Source organism: Aythya fuligula, chromosome Z (assembly GCF_009819795.1).
Source record: "Aythya fuligula isolate bAytFul2 chromosome Z, bAytFul2.pri, whole genome shotgun sequence".
Taxonomy (NCBI): Eukaryota; Metazoa; Chordata; class Aves; order Anseriformes; family Anatidae; genus Aythya; species Aythya fuligula.
The window spans coordinates 62,280,592-62,295,486 of NC_045593.1; the positions used below are offsets into that span (position 1 = coordinate 62,280,592).

At 37.7% G+C, this 14,895-nt stretch overlaps 1 protein-coding gene and 1 non-coding gene across 2 annotated transcripts in view; one reads left to right on the forward strand and one right to left on the reverse strand.

Moving 5' to 3' along the window:
• Nucleotides 1-978: 978 nt before the first annotated feature.
• LOC116501236 lies at nt 979-1,138 on the forward strand. Its single transcript, XR_004254392.1, has one exon. It is a non-coding gene; the product is annotated as a small nucleolar RNA SNORA13 (small nucleolar RNA).
• Nucleotides 1,139-9,742: 8,604 nt separating this feature from the next.
• EPB41L4A (erythrocyte membrane protein band 4.1 like 4A) overlaps nt 9,743-14,895 on the reverse strand; it is a 127,819-nt gene continuing 122,666 nt past the window's right edge. Inside the window, exons 21-23 of the mRNA XM_032206190.1 lie at nt 14,158-14,268; nt 13,259-13,340; nt 9,743-10,727 (exon numbers count right to left, since the gene is read on the reverse strand). Of these exons, the coding sequence (XP_032062081.1) occupies nt 10,605-10,727; nt 13,259-13,340; nt 14,158-14,268 (316 nt within the window). The 3' untranslated portion in view covers nt 9,743-10,604. The remainder of the gene's footprint in view (nt 10,728-13,258; nt 13,341-14,157; nt 14,269-14,895) is intronic.

The window sequence follows — 14,895 nt, forward strand, 5'->3', positions numbered from 1 at the left end:
TCTGGATGCCAGACAGCCATTCTGCTAGTTCCCAGTATGAATGGAGGAGGTAAAAGAAGCAAGCAGGACCATAGCAGCTGTAAGAAGCAGAGTGAGAAAGGCAGGTGAGAGTACATGTCTGTTTCTCCTTCTGGGGTGGCAGGAGCGCTGCTTGGTGAGGGGAATAGCCATGCTGCTCTGGCGACTCATCTTTGCTTTGTCCTGGTGGAGCAAAACATTGATTGAAGCAGTCCTTCATCCCCTGGAGCTTCAAGTCTCAAAGGTTCCTTGGCAGGTTCCTCACATGTGCTTGGGAGACCAGAAAGAAAAGTTTGCCTTTTGGAAGAGCTAGTTTTCCACTCTCTTTACATTGTTGATTCATGTTGAACTCTTTTGGGTAGGCTTTTGCCATGCAAACAGCACTGCAGTATTAAACAAAAAAAAATCTACTGATAGAAAGACTACCCATATTAAATGAAGATTATTTTTTAAGTGATGTGGAAAAGTTGAGTGGGACTGTTGTGTACATAGTTCTTGTTGCTGTAGCAGGCTACTGGAACTGGTGTAATGGAGTGGAGTAGCCCATAATCTTCAAGTGTACTGATGAGAATGATGGGAGCTTTTAGGGGAAAGGGAGGCCTAATCTGCCAGCTGATCTCTGAAATTGGGCAATTTATTTCAAGTATTTCTTTTTAGGCTCCACATACTGTACTGTTCAGGTATTTCAATCAGTCTTTCAAGTGAGTGTTTTTACTTTTCTTTCAGATGAAAGCAGTCAGTGAAAGTTTGACAACAGCCTAAGCAAGAAACAGGATGATCTCATGATGTCCCAAGAGCATGGTATGCTTGTGGTTTTCTAACTAAAGGATGCTTACCCTGTATAGAAACATTATTTGCTTAAGAATTTTGAATAATTTGCTTGTTGAGGGATTGATTTCTTTCATATGCTATTAGTTCAGTTTTGCAGAGAAAAACAATCAGTTTTAGTACTTAAAATTTTGCCTTTGTGTTGCCCATTCATTCCCTTCTAAAATGAATGTGGTGTCAAAAAAGGCAGACAAGAATTCTTGCTCAAACTGCTTAAGGAGTTGTTTATTTGCCTTTCTCCCTGCAAACCCTTTTTTTTTTTTCTCCCCCCCTTTTTTTTTCAAGGACAAAAAAAAAAAAAAATCTGTAGAAATTATGTGGCTGAGCAATTACATAGTAGATTTCATGCTTCACTCTTTTTAAAAGAAGAATTTGACAGTCTTAAAACAGGAAAAAAATAGAATGTTAATGGCCACTCTTAGTATTGTTTAGCTGTCCTGTCTATCAGGATAACTTTTTTAAAACTACACTGTTAACTACCAAACATTTTAGATTCCTGCAGAGGCCTCCAGTTTTTCCAGTGCAAATGGCTCTCTACAGCCTTACAGTACTGTACTAAAGAAACAATTAAATTCTTCTTTCCTGGGGGGAAAAATGTTTTGCTTTTGTGTATTTATTGTTATTAATGACTGTGGGCTCAGTGGTATAAAGCAAATCTCTCTGTAGACCATTCAGTATCAAACAATAATGTCTTCTACCTTTCTGCTGCAGATAGGACAGTGTTCCCTTGATGCACTTTTAAAGGTGCAACTCTCCTGCAAAATTTCCTTCATGAGGTAAGTGATTGTAACTTCTCGTGCAGCTGTGTCCTTCAGCCATGACTGATGATGAACCAGATGTTCTGCTGAAAAAGAATTTCAGCAGAATGACTTCAGAGCAGAAGCAGAATTGAAACATTGAGGGTGAGATCAGCCGGATGTCTAGATTTTCACCAACAGCTAAAGCAAAGTGGAAACCCTAAAGGCAAGTCAAAATTGTGTGAGAGGTTTCATAAAAACAGTGTCTGGCTGCCAGTGTCCAGGAAGAGTCTGTTCTTTTTTCATGTTTGTTTTTTGGGGCTGATACTGTGGAGCAATTTAGAATATAGGATCTGAAAACATTTGCTCAAAACACTAACAAAACATGAAACCTCGAAGTTTCATATGCAAAGTGCTATTTCACTTAATATCTTTGAAAAGCCAATACAATTGGAAAGTTGGATAGTGTATGTCAGTGTGAAATTAAGTGATACAAACAAATAAATATGGTGTGAATTATAAAATAATTACTTCAGTACTGAAACTGTGATTTGTGTCACTAAAGTACCCAACTGTGTGACAAGTCACCCAAGTCTTTGAAGCCAGGAACTTTTGAGGCTATATTGGAAATGTTATATGGGAATGATCCAGTACTGGTGAATCATCATATCCTTGCCTGCATGTCAGGGGACACAAACCACAATGAGTGAACTATTGGATACCATACACTAAATCTATAGAAACTTTTAATACTGCAAACAGGTTTCAATTCAAACTTATGAAATAATTGATTGTTTTGTAAATCAAAAATGGTCAGAAGGTTACACTATGTGCTTAGATTGGTGTTCCTGTTGAATAGTTTATGCAGTATCCAATGAAGGAAAAAAATGATGGAGGTTTTTTTGTTGTTGTCGGTTGGTGGGTTTTGTGTTTTTTTTTGTTGTTGTTGGTTTTTTTAGCAAGTGACTGACCGTCATGAACATGAAATCAACAGGTAGTTACTCAAACATAGGAAGGGATAATTGGAATGAAAACACCAATGAAAGATGTGCTGCTTACACATCTCGTGCAATTATGTCTGTTAATTAAACTTCATTATGCAGGAACTACATTCCAGAACACAGAAAGAACAAAAGCATCTTTTGTCCATTTGTCTGCATTCTTGTTTTTGGTGTTTCACAGAGGCAGCCAGCACTTCTAGATGATGTAACGGAGAGGAAGGTGCTGAGATGCAGTGCAGCACGGTGATACTTCCAAGGAAGAACTATAAATGAAAAGTTTGGAAATAGGGATAAGTTTCAGGAAGTATCAAGGTGGCATTTGTCATCAATTCATAATTGTTTTTTGTTTTTTGGTGGTGTTTTTTTTTTGTTATTTTTATTTTTCAGGCTTTTGAGTGATTAACAATGTTGTTGCTTTTTATTCCTTTTTTTCCTCTGTATCAGAGATGGATAATAATGTACTACTACAGAAGAAAAATAAAGATTATGTAATTGTGTGGTATTTGTATTGCTTTCAAAATGTGATTGCAGCACTGAGAGAGACTAGTTATTTGGCAGCTCCTCACAAAGACATCTTGACAAGCACACAATCAAGAAGGAAAATCACATAAACTGAGCTGAGTCAAGTTTTAAAGTAGGTTTGTGATCCAGTAGTTGTCCATGCTGAAGACAGATTCAGACAGTGATCTCGCAGATGCTACTAAACTGGCTGAGGTTGTTTATAAAATACATATTGAAGATAATATAATAGTGAAATGACTTTTTGGAAAAAAATAAACTGAAAATGGTTTAGTAGTTTGCACGAACATGCACATGTTCATACAAAGGTATGCTCTAAAGTTATGCAACATCTCCTACATCCTTGGCAGAAAATAATAGTGGAACAGTAGTTTTCAATAAAATGATGAAACTCCTTCAAGTTTGTCACAATGCCCTTGAAATTTTCAGGATCAAAAAGATTCATGCATTGAAACAGGTGAGAATGTACTTGAGGAACATAAAAAACAAAAGCACTCAATACTTCACCAGTGCTGTTGAGAAAGAATGAACTTGTGAAATCCATCCCAGACTTCAATGACTATAGTCACTTAGGGTTTTTGCAAGACTGAAGAAATAACAGTCACTTTTCTATAAGCCTGTCAGACACTGGAAAGAAAAATGCACATGTAAAAGGTAACCCACTATAAGTAACTATCTAATAACATGGCTGGTAATTGTTTTTCAAAATTAAATAATTTATCTTTTTTATCATCGGCTTACAATTCTCTTAAATTGACATTGTATAAAGCACAGACATAATGCTCCTGAGTTACTACTATAAAACTCTCTATTGATCCCCACTAGCTAGAAGGTGTTAGAGCTGCTACTAACTTACAGTTGATTAAGAACTGAAATTTCACTTGGACGTGCAAAGAGCCTGTTCAGCAAGTAGGCTCTCTCTACTTCCCATCTCCAGGTTTTAGCTACTGACTTTTTTCCAGGCAGATTGGTGGGAAGCTGGTCATTGCAACTTTGTACCAGTTTTGGGGATCTAGCATTTTAGAGATTGTTACTGAAAGTGGCTACCTGCTGCATTTGTCCTATCTTACCTTGTGTTTACCTTTTTTTCTAGGAAAAATTGTTAGACACAGCCCGAGTCCAGTGGCACTCTGAAAGACTACTCCATTAGAAACAAAAAAAAAATATTCAAGAGCTTGAATATTAAGCCTTAGAAAAGGTTTGTAGTAACAACAGTTATTTCTAACTGTACTGGGGCAGTGTCTGGCAACATTTATGTAGGCAAAAAATAAAGACTTATGTTTCTGCTCTCAGAACTCCTGTCTGTTCCAAGCTAGAATAACTGCCAAACAGAAGGAACTGCTAAGATTTGTTTTGCACTGGTTTGGGGTTACCAAGTCACCCCTTTGGACTAATATGCAGGAGCTAGTAAGTGGGTAAGTGGTAAGAGGTCATCACTGAAACCACAGCCTTCTGTAGCACTCAGCAAATGGGTCAGCTGAGATATGTGTTGTGGTGGGGAAAAGAAGAAATTAGAAATTAAAATTCAGCAAACCTGGGTTTAAAATAGCAGGAAAGGTATTTTTCTAACATGAAAATTGCAATTTTTATTATTATTTAGATCAGTGTACTGTGATATTTCAACTGAACTTAGAGTAATACACACTGTAGGGATAACAAATGGACTTCCTGGTGCTTTTTGATGTTTGTTTTTGTTGTTGTTTGTTGTTTTTTTGATTGTTTTGTTGTTGTTGTTGTTGTTGTTGTTGTTTTTAGTTTATTTCTTAGAGGAAGGTTTATCATAAATTGGTTTTATCAAAAGGGCATATACTTAAATTCTGTACCTTACAATGTCTTATTTTGTAGCAGTGAATGTAAGCAAATTACTAATACAGCATCTAAACACAAGTGTGAGTTTTCGGGTTGTCAGAGAGGGAAGGTAGTTTAGACATGTGATTAGTGATCCAAGATGTAATTATTGGATGCACTTGAAAGCTTACAGGTTGTCTTAGGGATTATATTCCCTGAAGATACCATCTGTTCAGGATTTTTACTCTTGGGTCTTTGTTCTTAAAGTGGAAGACTGGCAAGAGTAGCTTTTAAGACTTTTTTTTTTTAAGTTCTTGTGTGCAACAAACAATGCCAAGTTTTATTGATTGCTAACATGTTAATTCCCTTTGAACAAGAAAAAAACAGAGAATCATGCTTCAGTACATGTTATCTGTTCCATAGTGTGGTGGAATGAAGAAAAAATTAGGTAGAAGAAGGAGCATGTGGCTCTAAGGGCCACTAAAATAGCAGTGGTAGTTTAAGGAAATATAAATGCAGGTGCGGTGTTATGCATTAGGACCACCTTTCTTAGATTTTTTTCTTAGATTTTATTTTTAACTGGACTGTACTTGTGGAAAATAATGAAAACTTCTTTATTTTTTCCCTCCCTTCCTGTTTTACATTGACACTGTGTCTAATAGACAGTTGGTTTTGTTAAAAAGAAAAAAAAAGTTGAAAGAAGGAGAGATTCTCAGATGGTCAAGGAGAGGGAGAGAACAAAGATACTTGTACTACCTTGCTGTTGCACCAACCCTGCATTCTGTAACCCACCTCCAATACTCTATTGCAGAGACCTCTTAATGTTATATGCTCAGTATTTTCCCAGAGAAGATGTGCATGCCCCCATCCCTGGAAGTGCTCAAGGCCAGGGTACCAAGTGGGGTTTTGGGCAACCTGGTCTACTGGGAGGTGTCCCTGCCCATGGCAGGGGAGTTGGAACTGGGTGGTCTTGAAGGTCCCTTCCAACCCAAACCATTCTAAAATTAAAGCTGAGAATCAGGACTTTTGAAAGGTGTGCACAGAAAGAAAATTGACATGTTCCGAATTCCTTTTTAACCTAATTTTTGTATACTGTATCCAGTTTCATTAGGGCTAGATCATTTGAGTGAAAACCATTTGAATCAGTGGGTGACTAGTCATATTCTTGAATGTAAATATTGAATGTCTTTCACATGGCAAAGAGGCTTATTTGTAATAAACTTATAAGAAGTAAGTCTACTACATTCTGATGTTAGGAAATAATAAATAATGCTAGCTATTTTTGAGATATTAACATTATGGCAAGTAGGTATGTCATATAAACTGACCGGTTGGGAGAGTAGTGGTTTTCCTCTTACAAAGGGAGACAAATACAGGAGAGAAATTAAAATGAGCGTGTAAAGGGGAGAAAGACCATTTGTCATACTGGCTCTGTATCTCTGTTTGGTTTGACAGCTAGTATAGCCTGTTGGTGCTTTCTGATGATTTTTAGATAAGAAAGGGAGCTGTAATATGGATATGTATTAGAAGTACGAAATCCAGTGCTGACAACTTCCTGGTAACAAGAAAAATAACTAATCTGGAGAAGCTGTATTCTCAAGTGGATTTTAATTGGTACTACACCTGTTTTTACCAGATGGTGCTGTCAAATGAATCCATGTTTCTAAGGTTTTTCTCCTTTGTGTAATGTAAATAAGACAGATAGGCAACCATGGTTTGACCTAAAAATTCAAGTTTTACTTGACTTTTTTAAATAACCTGGACACAAGTATTGACACAGCCATCTATCAAACTCATTTTAAAATAAAGCACACAGTTGCTTCATGAATACTTAACATACATTGAGCATATGAATCACATCATTGATACATTTTTGTATGTTGTTTTAAAACATCTTTCTAGAGAGCTTTGAATTAAACAGGCTTTCCCAAAAGAAAATTTGCTGTATATTCAGTTTACTATTCACATTTGTAAAGATGGTTGATTTGGCAACTTAAATGGTAGTAATTTTTTCAGCCAACGACTTCAATACAATGAGCTTTTTTAGAGTGTGAGTTGCATTGTTAGGAATATTGACAAGTGCAGTGCAGAAAACAGCAGGTCAAGGCTAGCTCCTAATGAAAGGAACCAGCTAACAACCAGGGGGACCAGTCTGGGATACACAAATATGCTTTTTTTGGTATGAATAGCAAACCCTCTTTACTGTATAAAACATGTGCTTTACAAAGATGTATATGTTGTTGGTGTTGCTAACTAGAAAGAGAGAGAATTCCATAACTTACCTATTTATAGCAATTTCAGAAGTTTCAGAAGAGGTAAATGTAGAGGCACAAAGTTAAAATTGTTGGCCTGAGACCATTTCAGCTGACTAGAAGCAGAATTAGGATGAGAATGTCTCAAATACCAGGCATTTGTCTGTTTTAGGACAGGTCTGCATGACATCCAACCCCAGAGTAAACTTTGCTTGATGTGGTTACATCTCTCCTCTCTTCTGCCCAACTCATCAGCAGGTCCAACTATTTTGACTGGTGAACCATCCGAACTCCATGGCTGGGAACAAAACCGCCTCTAGGTAGTGAAGGCCACAGGAAAGCTAGGAGAAGGTAGGACTGTGGACAGCAGGTGTAGCTCAGAGTTGTAAATGGCCAGCCACTACAGATGCTGCATGCATGTTTTAAGGCTACAAAGCACAGCTGTGCCAAAAGTAAGTGCTTTTGTTGATTGATTTCTTGTAGGTCTCACACAAGACTTATGAGCTTACAAATAAAGGTATCTTTCCTCAAATGACAAAGGAAAAGAAGCCCAAAGGGAAAGGAGGCACATGTATACGGAAGAACTTTCTTTTTCTTTTCTATTAGCTGACAATGATGTCCAAATTTTGCTTTGTTCCAGCACTGACACTAACAGGTCAAGATTAGTCTTGATAAGCCAAGATTGGTCTTATGTTAAGACAAAACTGTGTTGAAGTACTCCAGACTGATCACTAGACATGTTAAAAACTGCTTCCTACAGTCTCATTGGGAATAAGACTGCTAACTCGAAATTCAAGACTGTTTCTGTAAGTTTCTCATTTAAATGTAAAAAAAGTTGGCTTGGTTAGAAAACAACTTTCGTGAATTGAGAATTGAAAACTATCAATAGCAGACTAGATACAAGCCTATTTTCTCATGTGGTGGGATAAATAAAATGCCATAGATATGGCTGATGGTATCCAGCAGTAATACACAAAAGCTTCCAGGCAGATGACAACATACAGAAAACATTGGGTTGGATGTAAACCTTACAAGTAGTTTTCTTCCTGATCAATAAAATTTGAAGATTGGCAAGATACGGACACTATGTACAGACAATGCTCAATAATAACAATGCAAATACTCCTAAAAGTAGCTCTATGTGCCTGTGCCTGAGTAAGGAATCCCCAATAACAGTAATGATTTAGAAAGCAACAAACTACAAGGAAGGGTATCACACTCCAGCTTGAAATACCTTGTTGAACAATAAGGAGTGGCTTTGATTAAGAGACATCATAACTAGTTCTTGTGTGGTTTGTTGTATTTTAGTAGTCTTGCAAGTCTTGCAAAAGATTCTGATGACATAGATTAATCTCTGTTACCACAATCTTTGCCACAGTGTTGGTTTGGTGGTTTTTTTTTGCCTTTTTTTTTTTTCATTTTTTGTTTCGTTTTTTTTAAACCAGTGCTTGTGAAAAGTCACAGAAGATCCTAAAGAGTCACTTTAAATTGGAACAGTGATAATGAAACCATTCAAGTCAATTTGGAGCACTTTTTAACAGACTTAAAAGCAGCTTGAGCAAATACTTTAAGCTAAGCCCAACAATGTCCTCAGATGACATCTGTAGTACATTCAGAAAATGCAGAACATCCATGAAAACAGCATTTGCACCACAGAGGGGTTCGAAGTGCTTTCCTTTCCTTGCAATTGTTCACTGAAGAAGAAGCACTGTCCGAAGCATGCGTTCAAAGAAACCTATGTCAAGTAAATCTGCCTTCACTGGAATAATACAGCATCTCCCAACCTGCAGGCCAATCTGTGTTGTGATAGCAACATACAGCATGTATGGCTGCCACCCTGGCTAGTAGCACCCCTTTGACCACCTCATATGATTAACGAATTTAGAAATACTGTGGAAAATAAAACACATTATATAAGGTTGTACCTCTCAATTTTCTCAATTTAAATGCTATGCCTCATGTAAAGCATAACTCGGGTGCTATATACTCCAGTTCTCAAATAATATTGCATTTCTGACAGGATTGCAATCCCCTGGCATGGTGTTGCTAGGGGCAGAAGACATGGCATCACTAAAGGTCATAGTGGGATTGAGTTTATGGAGGACAGGTTCAAAAAGGCACACGAACCTCCACTATAGCCATTTCCACTGCTGTTTCAAAAACTATACGGTTTGGGGTTTACACCTAGGAAAAGTTATTTTCAAAACAAAAAGGCCTTGTTTCTTAGTTAGCAAAGCCAGGCAGTCTGTCCATGACTGTGGACAAATGAGAGGCAGAAGAATGGCTTCAGCTATTTGTACAAAGTGACAGGACAGGAGAAGAGCTAGGCATCACTTCAGATATTTAATGTAAGATAATGTGCTCAGTGTGCAGCATCATTAAAAATTACTGTTCCTATTCTGACAGAAAAAAATTGCTATTATCATACCTGAAATACTGCCTTTGTCATTTTTATTATGGTAGAAATGGCTCAGAGAGGAGTAACAGAAGGTATTAGCATTGATTGTTTCATATGAAAAGAGATTAAGGCAGGCTTTGCTAGTCTAGTTTGTTAAAAAAAAAAAAAAAAAAAAAAAAAAAAGGCTATTTGCTAGCCCTCTTAAATCCTACTCTACAAGTTTTGTTTAACCAGTACTTAAGTGCGTTACTAAACACCCTTAATACAGTGAATCAGTACCTATCCTCCATTTTTTTTCCAGTATGTTTACTATTAAGATGATAGGTGTATTTTTATAGTATGGAATGTTCAGTTAAATAGCCCCTCTACACAAAAGGACATTCTTAATTGAGACTACTTAAAATTGCTGAGTGAAATTAAGTCTGAATAATCTGTGGAACCCTCTGCTACAGGGTGTTCTGACTCTATTATTTTTGAGCTAAAAAACTGGGTTGTGTTGACAACAGTATTAACAACAGCAGCATCTGTTGTGCTAGGCTGAAATACAGTATGTAAGAGCTAGCAGCTCATGTTTCAGGGCACAAGTTGATCACCAGATAGAATTCTAACGATGATTCTTCCCAAATCAGACAGTATTGCACAATTGGCCAAAAATATGACTATTTTGATCCCCTTGAAGCGTCTGATCCTGATCATGTTAGTTAACACTATTTTATATATTTTTTTAAAAAGGCTATTCACTTACAGAGAAGATCATAAACACAGTTTTGCTGTAGATATTTTTTTGCTTATTTTTTGGAAATGTAACTGCTGACCATTCTGTTTTATGAGGACTTTTCTTTTTGGTTATCTAATCAGACAGCTTCTCCTCAATCAGTCACATCACTAGAACAGTGTAGGTGATAAAGGCACTGCTTGGCCTTCCCAGCAAGCAGGCTCCATTTCCAAATGTCCTGAAGAAATTGCCACCACTTCAACTTCAGTTCCTTCTCTTGAACACACATACACAAAAATTTGCGTTTTCCAAAGAATAAAATCCATTCACCATCTTCAGTTACAGCAGTCAAGTCTCTACCTTGAAGCGTGACACCTGTACAGTTTTTATTGTTTTAGTCGTAGGTTTTCCATCGTTAGTGGATAGAAGAGATTTTTCTTCTATTAGGCTATCTTTAGATCCGTTCCGTCTCTGAAGGGAATAAATTAAAATATTCCATGAAAAGGTATAGTTGAATTTAAATAGCATATTTTGATAACTGCTGCTATGACAGCCTTAGGCTAAGGATATGGCAGTTCATATATATACATAAGGGATAGGAAAGTCTCTACATTGGATCAAACAGAACTTTTTCCCCCTCTTGCCTCCTCCTTCCCTTCCCAGCTGCTGCCCCTCTGTGCTATTTGGATTCATATTCCCTATTCAGGAAATGCCGTGACTAATTATTTGGTATTTAGCCAAATACTGCAAACAGCATTCACTAGGAATTAATGGCCACTGTTGTCAGGAGTTCTGGGGCAAAGGGAAAAGAGAGGTGGTTGCAGACATGGAGCATTGTCACGTTAATTCCTTCTAGGACAATGAATTTAAGCCATGTAGTACTGAATAAGAATGGAAATAAACTGATGTGGATTTTGAACATGATTCAACCACAAAAGTTGCCTATTTCTATAAAGACCATAAATATGCTTAGTCTTAAGTACACCAACTTCCCACTTCCTGCTGGAGCAAGTCCCTACAGAAATACCACAGATAACTTGTCTTTTTCAATTTCCATCATAAACAGTAATACCTGAAGTTTATTGCTATCAAGGTACAGGTAGTGTGCTAGCTATCCTTATAGTGAAAAAAAACTATTTGCTGTTTTACCATTGTTCTAGCTTTTGTTATTCTAACTGCTTACAAGACAAAATAAGATGTGTTGCTGACTATATTCTGTGCAGTTTTGACACTACACACAGTATCAGCCTATAGTTTGGGCATAGCCGCGTGCCAGATGAATAGACATGAAAATTGGTGTGGGAAGGAGACTTATATTTCACATTATTTTTATTTTATATCTCAGATTACACTTCTTAGATTTCTAAATAACAATTTTGTGTTGGTAAACACTCATTTAACCTGCTGAACACTGATATAGACTCTTCAGAGGACAATTACTCTACTCTGCAGTGGTACAGCCTTACCTTGAGCACTGTGTGCAGTTACAGACACCACAGTATACGTAGGACATAAAACTATTAGAGAGCATCCAAAGGAGGGACACAAAGATGGTAAAGGGTCTGGAGGGGTAGACCCTTCCTGTATGAGGAGCAGCTGAGGTCCCTTGGTTTGCTCAGCCCTGAGCAGAGCAGGCTGAGGGGAGGCCTCATGGCGGCCTGCAGCTCCCTCACGAGGGGAGCGGAGGGGCAGGCGCTGAGCTCTGCTCTCTGGGGACAGAGACAGGACCCGAGGGAACGGCATGGAGCTGGGACAGGGGAGGGTCAGGCTGGGGGTTAGGGAAAGGGTCTGCACCCAGAGGGTGGTCGGGCACTGGGACAGGCTCCCCAGGGTGGTAGTCATGACACCAAGCCTGACAGAGTTGAAGAAGCATTTGAACAATGCTCTCAGACACAAGGTCTGGGTAGACCTGTGTGGTGCTAGGAGCTGGACTCAATGATCCTTCTAGTACCCCTCCAACTCGGGATATTTTATGGTTATAAGAATTACAAATCGTATTTATTTTTACTGAGCAAGCTATTGCATATATATGACCTCCCATTTCCAGCAATGATAATAAAAATCAAACTTAAATAATAATTTTAAAAAATAGTCTAGAAAGAAGGAAAATTTAGGAATCTACCTACACAACTTCACTCAGGTTTCTAAAACATAGTCTTGAAGTAACAAAGCTTCTCCTATGTACATGGGAATCTTATAGCATTTCTGGAAAAACCTCTTCCAGGTAAAGTAGCAAGTAATTCTCAGAGGAGAATTACTCCTCTGCAGCATGTACCATTCTAACAGTCTGGAAGCTGGGTCAAAATATGTCTGGAAATTTCTCATGCATGTTTTGTTTTCCTTTAGTGTGCTTGTATAACAGAACTGCAAGTGCTTTTTGAGTATCATTTGCTTCTTAAGTTTTGAGTTTAATACAACTATCAAATCTAAGAAATGTTACCATCATTTATGATAAAAGCTAGTGATTATATTTAAAAAGACAAGTCTCCTTTTTAGATTTCAGTATCAAAAACTATTCAGCATTATAAAACAAAGAAAGAACAAACAAACATACAAAAAAGCAATTCTTCAAGCCTAAGCAACCAAGAACATGTCTAAGTGGAGGATAAACAATTATAGTATACCATCGTTAAAACCACATCTTAAGCAAACTTGCATATTTTAAGAAACCGTGAGACTTCATTTTCTCCTGTGGAGGACAGGGTATCATCTTAAGGAAGCAGAAAACTTAAACTGAGAAAAGGTCCTCTAGCAGCAGCAGCAGCTGGTGTCCAGAGGAGCATGTATTACAGAAATCCATATCTTTGGAAATATAAACAAAGTAGTCAGACTGTAAAATGTAAAATTTCCAGTCACACTGCTGCTTAAAAAAAAAAAAAAAAAAAAAAATCTCAAGTCAGTTTTAATTTTCACTGAAAAACAAAGACCTTATATAAATTAAGCACTAGACACCCTTCTGTCTCCAAAACCAGGAAAATTGTAAAGGATACACAAATACTAACCTGTTGAGTCAATTGGATGCTGGGGCCTTTAGCATCTGAGGATCGTGTAACAGGAAGTGGAGGAACCATATCATTTTTTGCACTGGAATTATGATATTGCAAAGTGAATATTGCTATAATGAAAAAACTGTAAGCAGTCAAAAGAAGAATAATTAAACTGATCCAGAGAGTTGTATAGGCAAAATCTGGAAAGCCTATCACCTAACTTCAGCCATCCAAAAGCTATCATCTTATTATCCATACTCAGTGAGCAGGAGCTTCTTCAGGGCACCTTTTATCCAATCCCTATATCAGGGCCTCTCTCCTCCTGGTCTATAAAAACAGCAGAACTTCATGGAAGGTGAGTCCCATCTCAAATCATGTATGTGCTACACATATCTCAGGATGCCACCTAGCTAGTACTAGTTTCTCAAGCCCCTTGATATAGAGTATAAGTATTTACTTTACAAATCTTTTTTGACTGATCCACACGTTGCAATAGAGGGCTGTACTGGAAACATGTATGTGTTTCATACGTTTGTGTGAAACATACTACTACAGATGGCATCTTGACTCTAATAAGGATGTATGTATTAAGGATTTGGAAAGCAACTCATTTCTTCTCCCTTCAGAAATTTTATGACCTACCACCTAGGAGCAATACAGGCTTATTTTTCTGTGTTTGCTTGTTTTTCCCCTTCCACATGGGTCAAGCAAGCACCCCTCTGTGGCCAAATACACCAGAAATGCTGTTGTAGTTCTTCGAGCCACTTAGGTCTGAAGACCTACTCTTTACAGAGTTGCCTGAATCCTATGGCAGCAAACAATCTGATGTACAACATTTCTAATCTAACCATGAGCTCTGAATAACTTCTGGGCCAGTTTAAAACATTACATTGCTAATAAACCCATTCACGTACTTTACTTCTGACAGAACAGATCTTTCACCATCAGAGCACTGGGACCGCCGATACTGACGGTAACTTCGAGGGGAATGTGAATGCCTAATGCGTATTGGGTCGCCTTGAGTCCTACGAGAGACACAGAATTCATGACAATAGCTTAATAAATCAGACCTTCAGCATAAAAACATAAATGCAACTGCACACTGAGAGATGCTCCCATTTTTTTTTCATACAGTATAATAGGCAGCTTTTTGCACTGGCTGAATTTAAATGGCTAATGCTTTTCTTTTGAGTCTGTGCTTTGCACTTTAAAAGTTCAAAGGTCACAAACTGGCATGCCCATATGTAAGAATGAAACCATTTAATACAGAATGCATTAATATATGCAGCTTTAACATCAGCCCTTTCTGTTTAGTAGCGTTGTGGAAGCACATTATAATGCAAAGTGTGATCCCATTTCTGTCACAGGCAGCTGCTTGCATTAAGACATGCCATCCCAAATGGGCAATTACCACAGTGAAATAGATGTCTGTTCTTAAGGAAATGGATATGCCCTGGCAGCTACCCATGATAAGCAAGGGAAGAGGGGTAGAACAGGTCAAACAGTGCTTTAGATGGCCAGAACAAAAATTTTAAATGAAAGCAGAAGTTTAAGAAAAAAAATGGACTTGCTTATTTGCATTCAGTTCTCCCTGATTCTGTAGTGCATAACATATAGAACAGACTGATGGGCAGCATAGGGGGATATACTGA